This window comes from Microchirus variegatus (assembly GCF_963457635.1).
Source record: "Microchirus variegatus genome assembly, chromosome: 15".
NCBI classification, from domain to species: Eukaryota; Metazoa; Chordata; class Actinopteri; order Pleuronectiformes; family Soleidae; genus Microchirus; species Microchirus variegatus.
The window spans coordinates 15562848-15581837 of record NC_139816.1 but is presented as its reverse complement, the minus strand read 5'-3'; the positions used below and the strand labels follow the sequence as shown (position 1 = coordinate 15581837).

The 18990-nt window shown below is 40.4% G+C and overlaps 1 protein-coding gene across 1 annotated transcript in view; it reads left to right on the top strand.

Annotated features, from left to right (window-relative positions):
- The window catches only part of ctnnd2a (catenin (cadherin-associated protein), delta 2a), a gene marked incomplete at its 3' end in the record, with an annotated part of 207662 nt that overhangs the window by 76232 nt on the left and 112440 nt on the right, over positions 1-18990 (top strand). The window contains exons 4-10 of the mRNA XM_083901908.1: positions 319-423; positions 6698-6870; positions 12324-12378; positions 12850-13051; positions 14070-14190; positions 14338-14470; positions 18052-18225. Coding sequence (XP_083758034.1) covers positions 319-423; positions 6698-6870; positions 12324-12378; positions 12850-13051; positions 14070-14190; positions 14338-14470; positions 18052-18225 — 963 coding nt within the window. The remainder of the gene's footprint in view (positions 1-318; positions 424-6697; positions 6871-12323; positions 12379-12849; positions 13052-14069; positions 14191-14337; positions 14471-18051; positions 18226-18990) is intronic.

Sequence of the window (18990 nt, the reverse complement as noted above, 5' to 3'; positions counted from 1 at the left end):
ACACACACACACACACACACACACACACACACACACACACACACACACTTAACATTCAGTCGAATACCCTTTTTGAACAACTTCATTTCCACTCAGGCAACTCCCAGGGAAGACTTATCAGGGTCCTTTCCAGCATATAATCAAAACATCCCACAGCTCATAACCAAGATGTAATGTGTGGAGTTTTATGGAGTGTGAGAGTAGAGAATTGAAGTTACAGTTCAAAGAGATCTCATTCATCTCTCTCTGCTGCCGTCCCTCATTTTTTTTTTGTCCCGTGTCTTCCTCTTGTCTCTCGCCCCATTTTCTCTGTCACAGCGGACGGACAGAAAGACATCGAGGACGAGTTGACGACAGGTTTGGAGTTGGTGGATTCCTGCATTCGCTCCCTACAGGAATCAGGAATACTTGACAGCGGTGAACGTAAGTGTACTTGTCAACATGTTGTGTTAAGCTCTGTTAAGCAAACTAAATAGTTTATTCTTGAGGAACGTGTAACCAGCAATTTAGAGCTTTATTATGATCTGTTTTTGGGTCTGCCTCACTGTAGCAGGCATTTCTTCAAGACAAATATCAACCAAATGTTTTAACAGTCTTGCGCAGTCACTCTGCAAATAACAAGGGCCGAGGCAACTGAGAAACATTCCTGATTTAAAAAAAGAACATGTGCACCTGTGGTTGGTTTAAATACATAAAGACCGCTCTGTGTATTGTTTAGTAATTGTTTTGTTCTGCTGAAAACAAAGGAGAAAATGTACCCTTATTAGTCCCTTAGGCCGTTAGAAATCTGGCGTAAGTGCAGCAATTCCCTCCGTTAATATTGAGTCCTTGCTCAGATTTCACTTCTACTTACAGTAAGCAAGTTGAGTCAAGGGAGGATTTTGTTCCAGATAAGACATTATGTAAACAAAAAAGAAAATGTTAAAAAATGTGAAACTATACACAAAATGTAAGAGGAATAATTAAAAACAAATACATTTCTGTTTATGAAACAGTGAACAACCAAACTTGGTGTGGGGTGACAAAGGGTGGAGCACACAGCGTGAAAATAGTTGCTTGTTTTTCATTTTAAATCAGAAATTTAATAGTTGTAGTAGTTTTTAAGCGTGGATTATAATTTACTTGTCTGATAATATATTAAAACATTAAACATGTAAAGCGGACCTAGACCGGAAGTTCCAATTAACGCTGTTTTTTAGTGTGCATCTGCGTCATTACCTTGTTTACGAAGCCCTGAAGGTTCAAAACAAACAGTTCAGCCATTGCTGAGAACGCTGTGTTTTATTGTAATCTCGGGCTCAGTGAGATCTCTGAAAAAACCCGGTCCAGTTACGTAAACATCAGTTCTCCTGAACAGCAGATCGTCCTGCTCCGGGCACTAGTCCGGGCACATCCGGTTACGTACATTGAACCGCAGAAGAAGAATAACGTCCATTGTGGTGGTGTTTCACAAGCGACAGTGTCTTCTGACTCTGGGTCTGACTCCGGGTCAAATTCATAAAAGTTGGCTGTGACTGGGAGTCGTGAAGAAACTATTTTTGAACATTGTTAAAACAATGTTTTGATAATGAGTAGCAGTGCATCCACCGTTCCGGAGGGGGGAGCTGTGCTTCTGAGAGCAGGTGTGCTGATATGTCACTTCCGGGTATTGGCCAATCACAAGACAGTTGGGAAGGCTCTACACTGGCTGGCCAATCACAACACAGTCTGTCTTCTCCGGCAAGATTTCTGTCTGAAACAGCACGGCTGACCACAGCTTCAATAAAGACAGATTTCAATAGGCTCGTTGATAGCAACTAGGAGGTTTTTGACCATAAAAACAAGTTAATGTAAGTAGACCTCCATAACTAACATAAATGTGCAACAGGACCACTCTATGTGAGCTTTAAACTATGTTGAGCTATTGCTTCCCACTGTCTAACGTGATGACATCAACACACTCGGGTCAAAGCATAAGGGTCAGCGCTGGTCAAAATCAAAGTAGGGAAAACAATGGCACAGAAAATGATTTCTTTATTTCTTAAACCCCAAAAGCGACCAAAACACAGAGTGAGGATGCAGTCAGTGCCCAGTTGAAGTACAAGTGTGTCGAGCATGTGCGTCAGCCCTCGTCAGCCCAATCGGAAACGTTACCTGCTGACACTACATAAAATACTGATACACGGAATAATGCGAATCACCGTCTAATAGTTTTGTTCTATTATTATATTGTTCTATTCTCTCCATATTCAAGCTGTGTCCTGCTCCATTGCAGCTGAAACTAAACTATATTTTTTTTTGGGCCCAGAAGACCTGTCACAGGTCCACTGTGGTATCAGGAACAGGAACAGGAACAGGAAATTGACAATAACATTACATCACCCTTTAACACTAAAGAAATGCACCGCTGATGACAAAATGACACACTTTATGATTAACGACAAGAGTTCCTGCATGACCATATAAAAATGCCATTGTTCGTTTGATGTAATGACTGTACCAATGACTATGGCAGCTTTTCCAACTCGAGACCTCGGGTTTTGATGAACAAATGTAATTGATGATTGAGAGGCTGACTGTGTGAGAGGTCTCTCCAAATGTGCTTGGCATTTTCCTTGCAGGTCATTGGTTGTGGAACGCTGCATTTCTATTTCACTTATTGTCTGGTGACCTTTTTGATAGTTGATATTGCAGTAATGGATGGCATTTTAAGAGCTGCTGCAAACACGATGCTCATTGCATTTATATATGAAGAGCGAACTGATATTTATTCTAAGTCATACCATGTGTCAATTTAACTGAGCCACGACTGAGTTCACGAACAAACTGAGCCACAACTGAGTTCACGAACAAACCGACTCAGATACCGATACAATGCAGATTTCTTGAGCTGTATATAGGGCAGAAATGCTCGAACAATGGGGAAACATATCCGATCATTTCAGTTTGATTTTATTCATAGGCAGTCCCTGCATGGGCGTCTCTCAGGCTTTATCTGAGTTCAAATAGATGGCACTTACATTGTGAGCAGTACTTTTGGAGGTGCTCCATACCAGCTGTTTTTCCCCCACTTTTACTAATGGACGTGCTCCAAAAGCATCATACTTTTAACTCAGCTTTTTTTGTTTGTGTATGTGTTTCCCAAAAGGGGAGGACTACAAATAGCTATGTGTTAAATACTTAGTGTATGATTCTGTCTGTTGTGAAATTCTGCACAACGCAAACTTTTTTGCTCTCAGCTGACACTGTAGTTGAAAAAAAATAGTTTTAATAAATATTAACAGCTCCTACTTTTAGCTGTTTCTCTTCACCTGACAAGTAGAAATATGAAGATTCTGGAGGCGCAAACAGTTTTTATGACAAAATCAAAACTTTCTCATGTATAACACTCCAAAAAGAAATTCTTCAGAGAGATCAAGTTTAATAAGCTATTTTAAAACCAGACGTTTTTAGGCTTCTCTTGTGCAAATAATTATGACCAGTAATGACCAGTTAATTGAGGGCATGTTCAGTTGGTCACAAAGCTGTGTCTACAATTGTGAAGCTAATTCCAGGGTCAAAGGTCATGGTTATGTTCAGATGAGGGCAAAATGGTATTATTAGGTTTAGTTGTAATGTAAATTGAATTGTTATGCGACTGTGGGTACCCACGATCACATCACACAATCATCCAATCAGTGCTCATCATCACCTGTCAGTCAGTCAGCCTGATGTTTTTTTTTTTCAAAAAAAAATATTAAATACCTGCTGCATTTAGGTGATCATGCTAATAATAAAACACAGTCAGTAAATAGTAGAAAAGTGTGTTTTTTAATTTTTTTATTTTGGCTTTGCCTGCTCTGTGTTCACAGCTACTGCGATAAGAAAAATAGCTTTTAATATCAACAACTCCTACTTTTAGCTGTTTCTCTTCACCTGACAAGTAGAAATATGAAGATTCTGGAGGAGCAAACAGTTTTTATGACAAAATCAAAACTTTCTCATATATAACGTCTTCAGAGTTCAGTATTTTTGCTCAAATATATCATTGTAAAGGCATTTAGTCCTCATATGTTTTTGAGCCAGGTTAAACCGCCCATAGAACTAAAGTTCCAATTAATGCTGTTTTTTTGGTGTGTGTCTGCGCCATTACCTCGTTTATGAAGCCCTAAAATTTCGAAAAACAAACAGTTCAGTCACTGCTGAGAACATTGGGTTTTGTTGTATTCACTTCTCCTGAACAGCAGATCCTCCTGCTCCAGGCACTAATCCGGGCACATCCGGTTGCGTACATGTTTTTTGTGTACTGAAGAAGAAGAACATCTGTTGTGGAGGTGTTTCACTTGCGACAGTGTCTTCTGACTCTGGGTCCAACTCTGCGTATCCACTCTCAGTTAATTTCATCCAGTGCACTCACATCGCCTACTTCGTGCCACACATGCACAAACTGACCAAAACGAATGACTTGGCTGTTATCTGACCACGATCTAGCGCAAACACACTTTTACATTGCATGTATGAACAGTGAAATAAACGCATAGAGCTTCAGCCACACGGCAAGCACATTGTAACAAACACCGAGGCTGAGTGATGATAACTTTGGGAGCTCTGTGTAACACAAAGTGCTGTTTAATAATTCATACTAAAGCTAGGAATGAATTGAGATGAGAGAAAGGCAAGTCTTTTGTGAAGAGGAGAAGCTGGAGCTGGTCGTAGTTCAGATTGCACAGACTCATAGGAAGAAAGGAATTCATGGAGGAGGAAAGAGAGAGAGAGAGCGCGCATGAGGGAGGGAGACATGGAGAACAAGCAAATAATAAGGCTCTTTGTTATTAAGAATACGAAACCAACATGCGAGTGAGCCCTGGGGAAGACACTTGTTGTAGCCTTTATGAGGATATATTCATGATATTCAAACATTTGAAATTGAAAAAGTAAGGAACAGAGAGATCCTGGTTTAACTTTCTTACTCGACCAACTATAATTGCATACATTTCATGTACAGGAGATTTGTATTCAGAGGGAGAGAGAGAGAGAGCAAAAATAGCAACTTAATGAAATATGTATACACCGTTGAGTGAACAGGTCACCGACCTAACTGCTCCTTAGTAGATCCTTAACTACACATATAAACATGCACACAGAAAACCCACACAGCCACTCGCACCGCAGACTACTGAGCAGTTTGAAAAATTTCCCTTCGCCTGACCTCGTCACCTCATACACAGTTTAGAAGATAGTCCATCTTAGTAACTACCTTATAATGTTCGTATTCCCAATCAATATCGGCTTTAAGTGCCCGGCATTTGAATCAGAGTGAGGGGGATTATTGTTTGGTGCTACAGCAGCGGCTGTGTCAGGTGCTGGAAGTGATTTAGGGGAGTGTAATAGTGATGCATTTCCATGACTGTGGCCAATGTCATACACATCTCAGTGTATCGCAGATGATTGAATACATACGCGGTAAACTACTAAATGATACTTGACATTTCCTCCCCGATTGTAAGACAGTGCAACTCAACACAAATGAGATGCAAAAAAAGAAGAATATTATGGTATGCAATTCAAAATGTTATAGATGATCTGTTATTTTCCAGTTCGTCTGTGATAAATGTTGTATTTATAAAAAGAGACCTGAACCTTATGCCTTATGATAAATCTGCATTGTTGTTTCTTTGCTTCATACTGTCGAGGCGTACTTTACAAATTGCATGTGTCTTGACAAACTGTCTCTCTTGAAAAATGAAAGTGTTCCAAAATGAAATGTGCTGGAGACTTATCCACTGACAGCAGTGGAGGTGAGAGAGCACGCTTGACAAAACAGATTACAGAGGAGGAATCAATATAAATGATAAGGGCACATTTCCAAACGGCATTGAGTTTTTTTTTTTTATAATTATACATAAATGAATCTGATTTATCAGTGTTAAGATGCTTCAGATGTAGCTCAGGCTCATTCAAAAGTCATATCCAGTGCACATTTCTTTCGTTTAGTGGGGGGAATTGTATCATTAAATTTTATACCATTGAAGTAACTTTAATCAGTGAATTTTACCATCTCTGATATGTGTCGTATATGATCTGTTTTATTGAAGCCATACTTATCATTGATTAAAACAGATTTGATTCATAATGTTCTCAGCCTTCACTGTCACTGTTGAGGTGTTTGGAAGGGGACTCAAGTGCACTTTAGCAAGAGAATGAAAAGCCACTTTCCAAAATACTGCAAAACTGCAAAGCTTACGAAACAGCAACATAAATAAACCAATATTTAGGCCCTCACTCCAAAGTAAACTTATATGTTACACAAAGGCTGGAGGGAAATTTGGTTCAAGGCGGTAGGGTAAAAATGGTTGCTTCAAGTTGTTAGGTGCTCCATCTATTACAACTTTCTTATTTTCAGCCCTCCTCCCATCCTCTCCATCTCCCTCCTCCTCCTCCTCCCATTCTCTGTGTTCCTCTGTTTCTCTTTCCCTTTGCTAATAAATTATGTATGCCATCGCCAACTCACGAAGTGCTGCACTGCTGCACTATCTGCTCTAAATTGCTGCTCTCTCTCTCTTCCCGATTTCACTCTTCGCCTCTCAATCTCTCCTCCTCATGCCCCTTCTCTTTCTCACTCTTAATCTCTCTCTCCTCACTCCTTCACACACTTTTCCCCGCTCTTCATGCACACAAACTCAACTCAACCCCCACCACCTCCCGCCCAACCATACACCACCTCTTTCTCTATCGGTAGGACCGGCTCTTCTTTCCCAGAGTTCCTTGCAGCTCAACTCCACCCCGGAGGCTTCGCTCCAGTACTCTGCCAGCTACCATAGCAACCAGACCCTCGCCCTTAGTGACAGCATCTCCGCAGCAACTCCTCAGCGCAGCGGGCAGGTTGGAGGAGCTGTGCACAGCTACAACCAGGTAGGAAAAAAACTGCTCTACTTGGATGATAATGAGGCTGCTGGTGTTGTTGATGAAAAGTACTGTCAAACTGCTAATATCAGCTCTATAGATAAAGTTTCACTGAATTCACTGAATTCTTTGTATTCTTTGCTCAAGCCTTTGAGGACCAGCATGATGTTTAGATAAACTGTCTGCTTGTGTCAGACTCCTTGCTATTGAGATTTTTTTTTTTATCAGAGACACAGTGAGCATCACTCAGACTTGAGAAGTGCATCACCAGCTATGTGTAACTCTGACTCTGTTTGTTCTCAGTGATTGTGGATGTATGAGACATCACATCTGAGTCACATCCATGTGTACAGAGTCCTGTTGTAGTACTTTTGCTGAAGTTGGAGGTCCAGTCATTGCAAGTGGCTTGACGAGCTGTCCATAGCTTTTTTCTTTTTCTTTTAAAAACAGGTGGCAAATTCCTCAAAATTGTTTGTAAAAGAAGGATGATCAGATTATTACAGTCCAAAATGTGGATTATGTTAAATAAAGAAAAACACAGATATCAGCCAGACTTGGGAATTTTCTGCTGAATAGAGACATTTCACAACATTACTACACACACATAGGTTTGTGCAGCTATCGTTTGTCCATTGGCTTCTTTTTGTTTAGACAGCCAAAACAATCCTTGACCAGAACCAGTTAATGCCTAGTTCCGAACCTAACCACAATCCAAATCTTAGTCCTAAACGAAAGCAGCTCCTCAGAAATGAGGTTCTGCCTCATCAGGACCAGGTTTTGTTCTCCATGAGGACTCCTGGTCCTGACAAAGTCAGTGTTTATGCCAGAAAAGGTCCTAACGAGGCAACACATGCGTGTACACACACACACACACATGCGTGTACACACACACACACACTCAGACAAACACTCACATGTACATATGTATGTACATTAAAGAGACACCAATAAATCAGCAGCTTCAGTTCTTCAATTAAATATATTGCCAGTGTCTGGGACAACATTAATGTTCCATTTGTGAAAGATGTGTATACACTTTGTGTAAAGTGTGTAAATAAAGTGGACAGTTAGCAAGAAGATATTTCAGATCAAATGTGTTTACTCTGTAATGCTGTGTTTATGTATCTCTGTAAATCTTTGTATCTGCACATCAAAGTGAAAGGTGTTTTTTTTTTTTATTTGGGAGATTTATGTGACTGAGAAAGTGACAAGGAGTCACGTGTGTGTGTGTGGGGGTGTGTGTGTGTGTGTGTGTGGACAAAGGCATGTCTCTTCACATAGTGACACAATGTTCTGCTTCTGTAAATACTTTTACTAACCATATTACTAAACATACGGATTGAAAAATGAAGATGGATTAGGCAGAGAAGAAATTTCTTGCCCTTCTCTTGCAGTATTTCTGTCCTGTTTTCTCTCCTCTGCTTTCTCTTCCTCTCCTCACCCTGCCTGTTTATATCAGAGTACGAGTGTACTGTATATGTGTGTTCTCCTCTCTGATGTCTTTGGCTTGTCAGTGTAATGGGGCCAGTGTTGTCAGCAGGGCTCGTTGCCCATGAATAGTTTTTTTTTTTTTTTTTTTTGAATGTCAGTGCTGCTGGATAGGCAGTTGCAGCTTGCATTCATGTGCAGTACATTCATGTTTTTGTTGGTGCTCGTGTACAAGGAAGTATGTGTTTTATATACTCCTACTTATCAGTGCGTTTAAAGTTTCCTTTTTTATTATTATTTTTAGGGAGAGAAAATGAAAAGTCTGCCATGTCGCTGCTTCTCTGTTGGGTATTTATAACCCTGAGAGGCCCTGCTTTAATAATGCATAGATACATGGCACCTCAAACATCCCAGTGTTTTACTGGGGGAGAAAATAAGCAGCAGTGTGAGATGACACAGAGTGCTCTCCCTCGCATAGTGTGTCAGGCTTTTCATCTATTAGTTAACTCAGCCAATTCATCTATACTCATAATTTATTTACCTCAGTGAATCAGCCATCCATATCTATATCTATCTATCCATTCACCTGTTCATGCCACATCATCCAAGCGCCTTCTCCTTAGACTTAGTCCATTTCAGTCTCACTTTAAATCTCGATGCAGCTGCAGTATGAAACACAGTCAGGTGACAGAAACCATTAACGTGGTTCCTAAACTCACTTTTGTTGGCTGCATTTCATCAGCATTAGCTCTCACACTTGGCTTCATAACCTACTAAATGACCACAGGGGACGTATAGAAGAACTTTATAGTTCACACTGTTTTGAATAGTTGCTCTCACATTCCTGTTAAGAGTCCCTGGCTATTTATAGATGCATTTACTAATCCACTCAAATATCCCTTTATCCACATGCACTTAAACTGATGGAGTGCCATTGTATATTTAAAGCATTTAAATGTGCACATCAATCCTATTATCACCTCAAACACTCAAGCAACCCTTTTAATGACTGGATGCCATTGCAGGAATCCATACTAAGCTCTAGTTTCAGGTAAAGGAGACGCACATAATCTGGGATATTTTGGTAAACTTATGCTCTGAGAAATAACATGATCAAAACAGACCAGAGATAGATTGCTGTAAGTGTAAGTAACATCAGGGACTGACATCAACATAATGATTTATTTATGTTGATGTTGTCGTCACATCGGAGACTGGACTTTTTGTAGTATATATACTGACCTGAACTGGGATTGCTTTTGACAGCTTGGGGAGATTATATTGTGTATTAATGAAAGTCATAAAATCACTTTTTATATGTGAAAGAAGCAGAAACAGAAATATCATCAAAAAATTAAAGTCCAGTTGCCTTTATCTACACTCTGTCAGATACAATGACTTTGAAGGCCAAGAACACTCACAGACTTATTCCACAAGTTCATTTCACTTTCCATTGTTATTTTGAATGGGATGTTCTCCACACACTCTTGACAGTTGACCCAGATGACTTACTTTTGTGGGACGAGATCATGGATGATCAAGCAACTCGAGATGTAACATTCTCATACTGTAAGCATTTCCACATAGTGCATGCACTATATTGTGAGTGGACGTTGTCAGAAATGTGTGTCAAGGACATTATATAATGGAAGCACTATATGCAATATTATGCTGCATTGCAATGTACAGTATATTTCCATTATTTTAGTCTTTGAGAGTCTCTGCTTCTCTGCCAAAATAGACTGTAAGATTTTTAGACGCTACTAATCCTCTCAGCCACTGTTTCCATAACCCCTGTGAAAAACAGTGGCGCTAAACCAAAGGGCAGTTGTCTTAAACAGACACACTTTGACTTTTCACAAAGAAGGCAAATACAACTAGAGGCTGCCATTGAAACGATAATTGGAGATTGTGTATGTATGTATGTGTGTGCGTGACGGTACATTTATCTTGGGAAGATTTGCTGAGCAGGCTTGCTTCTTTTTTATTCCACTGTATTCTGGAGAACTGTAAAGCTGAAAATGTTCTCACCTGGTAAATGACCAACCAAGTATGACTCCACATTGTTTATGTGTCGATGTGTGTGCCCACACTAGCGATAATGTAATGTATACAGTTGTGTGGAAATCACTTTAAAGTAAGAATTCTATCGCTAATATAAATTCTAATTGTTTATTTTGAGAAATTTAAAAATATGAAGTTATGTGAGTTAACAGAAGAAACATTGGAATCTGTCAATATTTAGTGTTGCCACCCTTTGCCTTCAAAACAGTATACATTCTGATAGGAACACAACAGGTGGTTGTTTCAAATATTTGGAGATCTGCTGATGTAGGCTGGCTTAAATCCTCGTCTCTATAATCCCAGACACACTCAATTTTGTCGAGATCAGAGCTATGTGGAACCCATACCATCACTTCCAGGACTATGGAAGTGTATGTTGGGGGTCATTGTCCTGCAGCCAATTCAGTTTGGGGCCAAGTAGATGCCTTCCTGATAAAATTGCATGATGGATGGCAAAGAACCTCCACCATGCATCACCATTGCCTGCAGACACTCATTATTGTACAGCCAAATTCAGTCCAAAGCACCTGCTGCCATTTTGTTGAAACCCAGTTCTTATGTTTGCATGCATAGTGGAGTTGCTTGGCCAGAGGTATGGCCTTCTGGCTGCAGTGTTTCCCATGAAGACCACTTCTGGCCAGGCTTTTCAAACAAGAGATGAGTGTACCTGGGAAACCACAGGTTTATGCCAATTCTGAGCTGATGGCACGGCTGCACATCTTCCCATTTTGAGGGGAAGTAAGCATGATGTGTCTTTTATCTGCCGCACCACACCTTTCCTTCTTGTTGCCCGTTTCTTTGTTCTTCTTCAAAGAGCTTGAACAGCATATCTTGAAACTTCAGTCTGCTTTGAAATCTATGCCTGGGAGAGACCTTGCTGGTGTAGTATCACTACCTTGTGTCTTATTGCTGTACTCCGTCTCACAGTGGTATATGACCTGTGACATGAAACTACTGTCTCTCACAATCTCCACTTGGTAGCAGAGTCTGGCTGTTCACCCAGTTTCAAGCCTCTTACACAATTTTTTGACTTTCAGTTAACTGACTGTGTTTCAACCCACATATGAAAATGACGTTGTTCAAGTGTACCGACAGTATATGAAATGATGCCGGTTTGAATGGAAAGGATGATCACACCAAATATAGATTTAATATGCATTTTTATCTGTTGTCTCACTGTTTTTTTGTAAATAAAATGTATAGAGAGTTTTTATTTGCGAAAGCATTCTTACTTTACAGCACTATGTAAGCACGGTGACTGTGTGTTTGCTTATACTGTAGGGTTTGCACCACTGCATTTATATGTAATAATGTATTTGAATCATCTTTTCAGCTCTAAACATCACCATAAGTATATGAGGCTCAGTGAAGCACTGGCATATGCTCTCCCCACAGCCCCTAGACATTGAGGAGAATATATTTGGATAGACCAGCTTGTGATGTGTGGTACAAAAGACTTCTTACACTTTACCTCACATACTTGCACAATATGTTTTGCCTGTAAGGAGTTCATAGCATATTGCTTTTAAAGCTGTAGGTATCAGGACAGTGAGTGAGCCTAAATATGTATTTATTTCCCCTGATCTTTTTCAACATTTGCTCAAAAAAAGGCTGCTATCTTACATTATGTCTTAGTTTAGATGGTGCAACAATGTTCTATAAGAAATGATTTCATTTATCTGAGCTGTGTGGACGTCTGTCTATGAGTCTGTTTGAATCACCCCTCTGTTTTCTGTGGGGACTTCATTACTTGCTGCTCTAGGTTCATTTGGGATCCTCAAAGGCTTGAGTGAACATATTGTGCATAAAAGTTTTTCATGGCCTCTGCTCTTTATTCACTTTGATCCCATTTTTCTGAACTCCCTCTGCCATACAATATCCCCTTCTCCCACTAATCACTCTCTGGATTTGTCCCTTCTTCACTGTCTCCTCTTCCGTCACTCACTCTGTGCTGCTCTGCGTCCCCTCAGGTGACATCAAGTCGTGCTGCCCAACCGCAACAATCACAACCTGGTGCAGGATCAGGTCAGGACACGCATTTGCTGCTCTTCTCCTCTCTTTTTCCTATCTCTTTTCTCTCTATTTGTGAATACGCATTTTTCTACATATTAAATGAATGTGGCATAGCATGAAGTTCTGTGGATACGCAGCGATGACTTCTGGAGACGCTGATAGGCATGCATGAGAATTGGAATAAAAATGTTGCGAGTAGCACAGTGTTTTCAGAGACTGCATGTATAATGTTGTTACTTGGTAGTAGAGCATTTGTCTTCCATAATTTATGAACAGGCTGTACCAAAAACTGTCTGTGAAGTCTTCTGCTTTAGTAAACTTTCCCTGAGTTGAACCTGTGTGGTTTTTTTTACACAGTATTACTCTTTTGCTCTGTGACCTGCCTGTATCTGGAAATCATTAACATCAGCTGCACTATATTCTCTTTCATCATCTGCATCACATGTTTATTCATATATTTTTTCCTCTTCCCTTGATCTTTAGGTATCTACTACTCCAGCTCCACCTTGCCTGCCCAGCGTGTCAGTTCCCCTCTGTCTGGAGGAGGAGGCTCAGGGTCTGGTTCCCCTAATAAGCTCCAGCGCCTGGGATCAGCCTCTGACTCACCAGGGTATTCTACCACTCAACGCCTTCCTTCCTCCTCTCCAAACAAACAGCCTCCTAATCGACTGGCCAAGTCATACAGGTATAACGGCTCAGTGACCGTGACACTAATATTGATTTTGATGTATTACTGATAATGCTGGTGTATAGAGTTTGATGGTGTTTGTAGGTAGATAAAGGAGACCGGAAGAAGAATAAATGACTGAATAGAAAGTAAATATATAATTATAGGATACACTGTCCTGTAATCTCTTCTATCATGCAGCACTCTGTGTGTATACTGCAAATATCACCCATGCTGTATTTTACATATCAAATCAAATAGACTTTCTTTATCCAGAGAGAAATGTATTTTGGGCAAAAGTGCTGCAGAATCGAACACAGCGTGAGAGACAACAAACAGCATGCATGGTTATATAATTCACAGAATATAAATAACACAGAATAAAAATGTAATATTGTCATAAAACACATACAAAGTAATACATACACTAAAATACCAGTAACCATAGTGACAGTGCTTATCAAGCTACATCTGAGTCTTTGAGAGTTGGCTTTTACACTTGCTCTATAACGTCTGTCTGAGGGTAACAGATTACAGTCACAAAACAGTTCATGTGATGGCTCAAATAGAGTCTTCTTTGCCTGTTTGAATACAGAACCTTCAAAGATGGTCTGAAGGGAAGGGTCACTTTCATTACTATCCTCACTATACTTGTACCCTATTGAATACCAAAAAGACCCTCCAGTGGAGGATAAAGCGGTAGATAATGGATGGATGGATGGAATACCAAGTCTGATTGGGCTCCCCAGTACGGCAGCATATGATAAAGAAAATATATGACTAAATGCATGGCACTATGACAATTGTCTGCCACCAGAAACCATTAACTCCTCACGAAAATGCTTACTCACGTAAATCAAGTAAGAAGTTGGCTCATTTTCCCATAGACCTCCATTCTAAGAGAAGTATTTTTGCAACCATCGGATTCCGCCGTTGGTGGCTAAATGTTACTTCCATCGCACTTTCTAGGCAACAGTTTTCAAATGGAATTTATCTTTTGACGTGATTATTCCTGGGTTTCTCATTTGCCTTCTAGCACCACAGTTGCTGCGACAACAGCAGGAGGGGCGGGTTCTCCCCTGAGGGTGGCATCTCCGCCCAGCTCAACAGCAGCAGGGGGAGGGGCCAGCTCATCATCATCATCCCCCCTTCACCAGGTAGACACTTTAACACTCTTAGTATGTGAACATGAATATGTTTATGTAAAGAATGTGTTGAATTGCATTTATGTACCTCTCTTTCTTTTTTTCACCTCAATACATTTTAAAAACAAGGGAAAAAATAAAACGTTCTTGACTTTTCAGATGAGTTCGGGCATCGGGAGCTATGCTACACTGTCTCCCAAAAGACTGGCATCTCACCACGCCTCTGACCAGTACAAGATCTCCCACGAGCTCTACGCTACTGCTACACTGCAGAGACCAGGTAGTCTGGCAGGTGGGAGTTCACTCACCTAAACCTTAAGCAAATAAGAAGCTCTTGTGAAAAAAATCACCTGCACTGATGGTGGTAAATGGTGGTTTTTGTCTGTTGTTGAATCAACGTCTGGTGTTAGTGGAGCTTTTTTTTTTTGAGCTTTTTGTGTGTTACATTGCATCTCGCTGCCTTTCCAAGAAATGTCAATTGCTGTATTTCAGTCTACTAAATTAGTCAGTCTATGAATAAGCACATCAGTGCATTGTGGTTGGTGCCCAATAGTTGTCGACTCTATATAACAACAATTGTACATCGAGGGAGATGTCAGGACATATTTTGCTTCCACAGTTGCATTGACTGCTTAATGGGTTTCTCTATTGACTCTATAATTGAGTTGGCTGAATGGCAAACTCAGAATGAAAAGGTGTTGTGCCAACTGCTCCTGGTCCCTGGTAGGTTAGTGTAGTTTGGCTGTTTGTCTTTATTTTAATTAAATACTGTAGATCGTGCACACAGTTTCAAGGATGTCATGATAAGTGCTCTTCAAGGTAAACGTCAGTCTGTTTTTAAGGTTTCTGTCCTACCTTGAGCTTTAGAGAATGAAGGTCAGTGAAGTGAAGTTATTTTTTTCTGGGCCTTTAAGGAAAGTGACTAGTCCTCATTTCTTCATCATCTACTTTACTTATTCTTCCTGTATTAGCAATTTGTGAAGTGGTTGTATAATAAAGAGCCTTCATTTTCAGCAAGACAAATCAAGTTTTAGACAAGGCTATTGATTGAACCAGACAGCGATATCTGAAGCTCTGGGGAAGGTAGATGTCTCAGTCCGTTTAAAAGTGTATGGCAAATTCAATTTCTCTGTCTCAGAGCTACAACCGCCCATCACCCTTTTCTAACGCAAGATACCGGGTCCTTTTGTGTATTGTGTGTTGTATATTGTGTAATTAGGATGTCGAGACTGAACTGGCACCTTCCTACAACATCTGCAGGGAGTCAGCTCCCCGATACCTACAGTAGACAAATAGGTGTGAAAACACAGCCTGGAAAGACAGACTCCTTGTCAATTGGAGGAATGCTAAAGGGGAGTTGCTTAGCTATGACCTGAAAAGGCAGACTCCTTGTCTATTGGAGGAAGATATGTGCTACGTGTGATCTCATGTAGCAGAGACCACCTCCGAATTAAACTTAATCCAGTCACAAAGCTGTCTACTTGATCAAAAAAGCCGGGAGAGAAATGTTAATCTCAGAGTTAGGAAACGTGGAAAATAGATTTTACACTGGCTCTCCTATTAGCAGATATCTATCTATGTTTGAATTTACTTTGATGAGCTTGTACGAAGGAGAGCTAGTGCTTGATTTTATTAGGAAAATTAATAAATCCATAAATCAGCTTTCTGTAATTTAACATGTATTGCTAGTTCAAGAGTTACTTACTTACTTAGAGTTGTGTGACATCCTCATCAATAAAGTCACAGTTTTTTTTTTGTTTAGTTTAGTTTTTCTGTCAATGCAGGATCTTTACTGTAGTTAAGTTACACAAAACAGAACCCCCCCCCAAAAGAAACTGTCTCCTCAGCTAATGCATGATACAAATATTTCACTGAATCATCAAACATCATAGCAAGACATCTTTCTCTATTTTCTTCTCAGCATCATTCTGTCTTTTTCGCCTTAAGTTCCATCACCCTTTAAAAGAAACAGGTCAGTACTTCCCTGATTGGACCCCTGCGAGTCAAAAAAATAAATGAATAAAGAATAAAATCTGAATCACCAAGACTTCAAAGACAAAGGGAATGAGAGGAAGAGAGAGATTGAGGATGAGTCATGCTGTTATTGGGTGTGTCCATGACTCTAATTAGTAGTCCTTCATGCATATTCTGATGGTTGGTGTCTTTTGCTTGCCTCTTTTTTCAAGTGTGTCTGGAGCTAAATAATAACCTCATTTCAACTGCAGCTCAATAGGTGCAATAGTGTCCAAAACTTCAGCTCCATCCCTTCGCATTTCTATTTTCTCCATGTGCTTCATGTATTTTTCTTACTCCCTTCTTTTGAGTCTCTCATCTGTCTTTTGTTTTATGTTCTGTCTGCTTAACTGCTGGTTTGTTGGGAGTGTGACTGGATGGAGCTAACCTTTTTTGTCATTGCCTGGGGTAGGTAAACAGGCCAGCTGGTTAACCACACTAAAAAGGAGGACACAGTTGCAGGGAAACGTAATACCCTCTTTGCCACAGTCATGCTTTATCACTCGCCAGTCGCCGCCATACTATAGTACCGCAAGTGCGGCCAGCCTCATGCTCATACCCCATATTGTTCTATTCATCCTACCTCAAAGACTATTTGACAGAAGTTTTAGGACAATAGGTCCCTGGTGCATATTTATTTTTGAGTATTCACTCCGATTCATCTTTAAAAGACTCTCTGCCGGTTTCGTTGGACAGTTAAGACAAAATAATAATAAAATAAAAACATTGATACGAAGCTGCAATAAAATGGAAGCATGGCTTCACAGCTAAGTGCCATTGGTTTCTGATGTGATGTGAAAGGTCGAGGGGTTTTGACTGTGTGAAGTTGATGGTGAATGCACAAGGAGGCCTGACACCGAGTCCGAGCACTGCACTTCCTCCCAGTTTATCCACTGGAAAATCCTTGGCATGCAACTAATGTGATATTAGCTCCATTGTACCGTCTCTCTTTCTCTTCATCACTCATTGCTTCCCAAGTTTGCATGTATGAATATGTGCAAGTCTTTCCACTTTATCTCCTGCCATGTCTCCTACCTTTCCCCTCTTTCCTAATTTTAATTTTGCTGTCAATGTTTTCCATACAGAGGCTCCCGCCTTACATTTGTTCTGCTGTGTAATGAGCAAATGCCTGCTGTCAGTGACTTCCCTGCCCCATGTATGTGGGATCTGTGCCAAACACGGAGCAAGGGGGGGGGGGGGTACACTGCATCTCATTATTTTACAGCTGACAACCAGCAATGTGCTCTGTAAAGATTAAAACAAATAAAATACAGAGGCTCTCTTCCTCTCCCTCCATCTCTATTTTTGTTTCCCATTACATGTCGCTGTGCTTGTCTGTCTTTATTTTTCTGTCATTTCTTGTGTTGTTCTGATTTGGTGCATCCTATAACCACACATGCACACGCTGTTATACAAATCACCTGGCACTATAACACTGAATTGACAGACACATGTGTAAAGTGAAATTGAGCAGGTTATACAAACAGAGTCATGATAAAGGCCTTCTCTGTGGTTAAGTGAGCTCAGCTTTTTTTTTTTCCATTCCTGTATTTTCACACTGCATCTGTTCTTTTCTTTGATCTCATTGGATAATGATGTCTCCTCTACCAGATTTGTTTATCTTTATTTATTCATCCACTTCTCCTTCCTACGGCATTTCTGTATATGTTGTCGATGAAGCAGCGGAAAAATAATCATATTTATTACACCAAGAAAACCAAGTAGAACACTACTAAAACATTGTCTAAAGACACTTATCTCTGCACAGAATTTGTCCTCTGCATACTTTCTGTTCCTTGCTCCACAAACATCCGTCTCAACTCCGTTACCATCTCATATTTGCATCTCTCTTTTCTCCAGGCTCTCGAGGCTCCTACAGTAGTCAGCACAGTCAGGAGCCCCTTCGGCCCTTGGGGTCCCCAGAGCACCACATAGATCCCATCTATGAAGAACGTGTCTACCACAACAAGGGCCCCATGAGGAGCCTCAGCCAGGGCCAGGGGCCAGACGCAGGCCCCTATCGCAACAACACCGGTAAGGCCCTTTATTCATCGCTAGTTTGTGTTTTCATTCACCCCAATATGTTGTTTTGCATTGTACAATGTTTTTCACAAATGGTGCGGAGTTTCCCATTATTGTAGAAGCTTTTGTTTTATTCCTTTGTGCATTTCCTGTTGACAGAACACACACATTTTAGATTATGGACTAGAACTGCCTTGATGCAAACCTATAGCTGAGGAGGCAAAGGATGCATTCATTAGGAGCTAAATTTCCATCGCTCTGACAGTCACGCAGCATGTGTTCACCTCATGTTGATCTCCTCATTTACTCAGTGTCAGGTTTACATGATATATAGATAAACAACACTAACCAGGACAATGTTTTTGCCACGTGAGGTGTGATAGATGTTTATATTTAAAGCTTAAGTGTTGTCCTAGTTTTTCTTGGTGGTTTATAACGGCTATAAATGCTCTTTTGTGCCGTGTAGCAGGTCCAGTACATTTTCAACTACGTCCAACCCACAAGAGGAGAAATCAAAATAGGAAGTGATGAATTTAGAAAAGACCTTCAATTACGCATTTATTACTTTTGTGTGCCTGTTTGTTCATGTGGGAATATCAGTGAGGCACTTTTTTAATCAAACTCACACATTCAGACACGCTCTTTTTCACCCGTTACCCAATAGCTCCATTGCTGTCAGCGATGCATTTTTAATGGAGCCTGATTGAGCTTATCTCATCTTGGGTTTAGGTACGCCATGTTAATCCCATTACGGTGTCATACCCCCACGAAAAACAC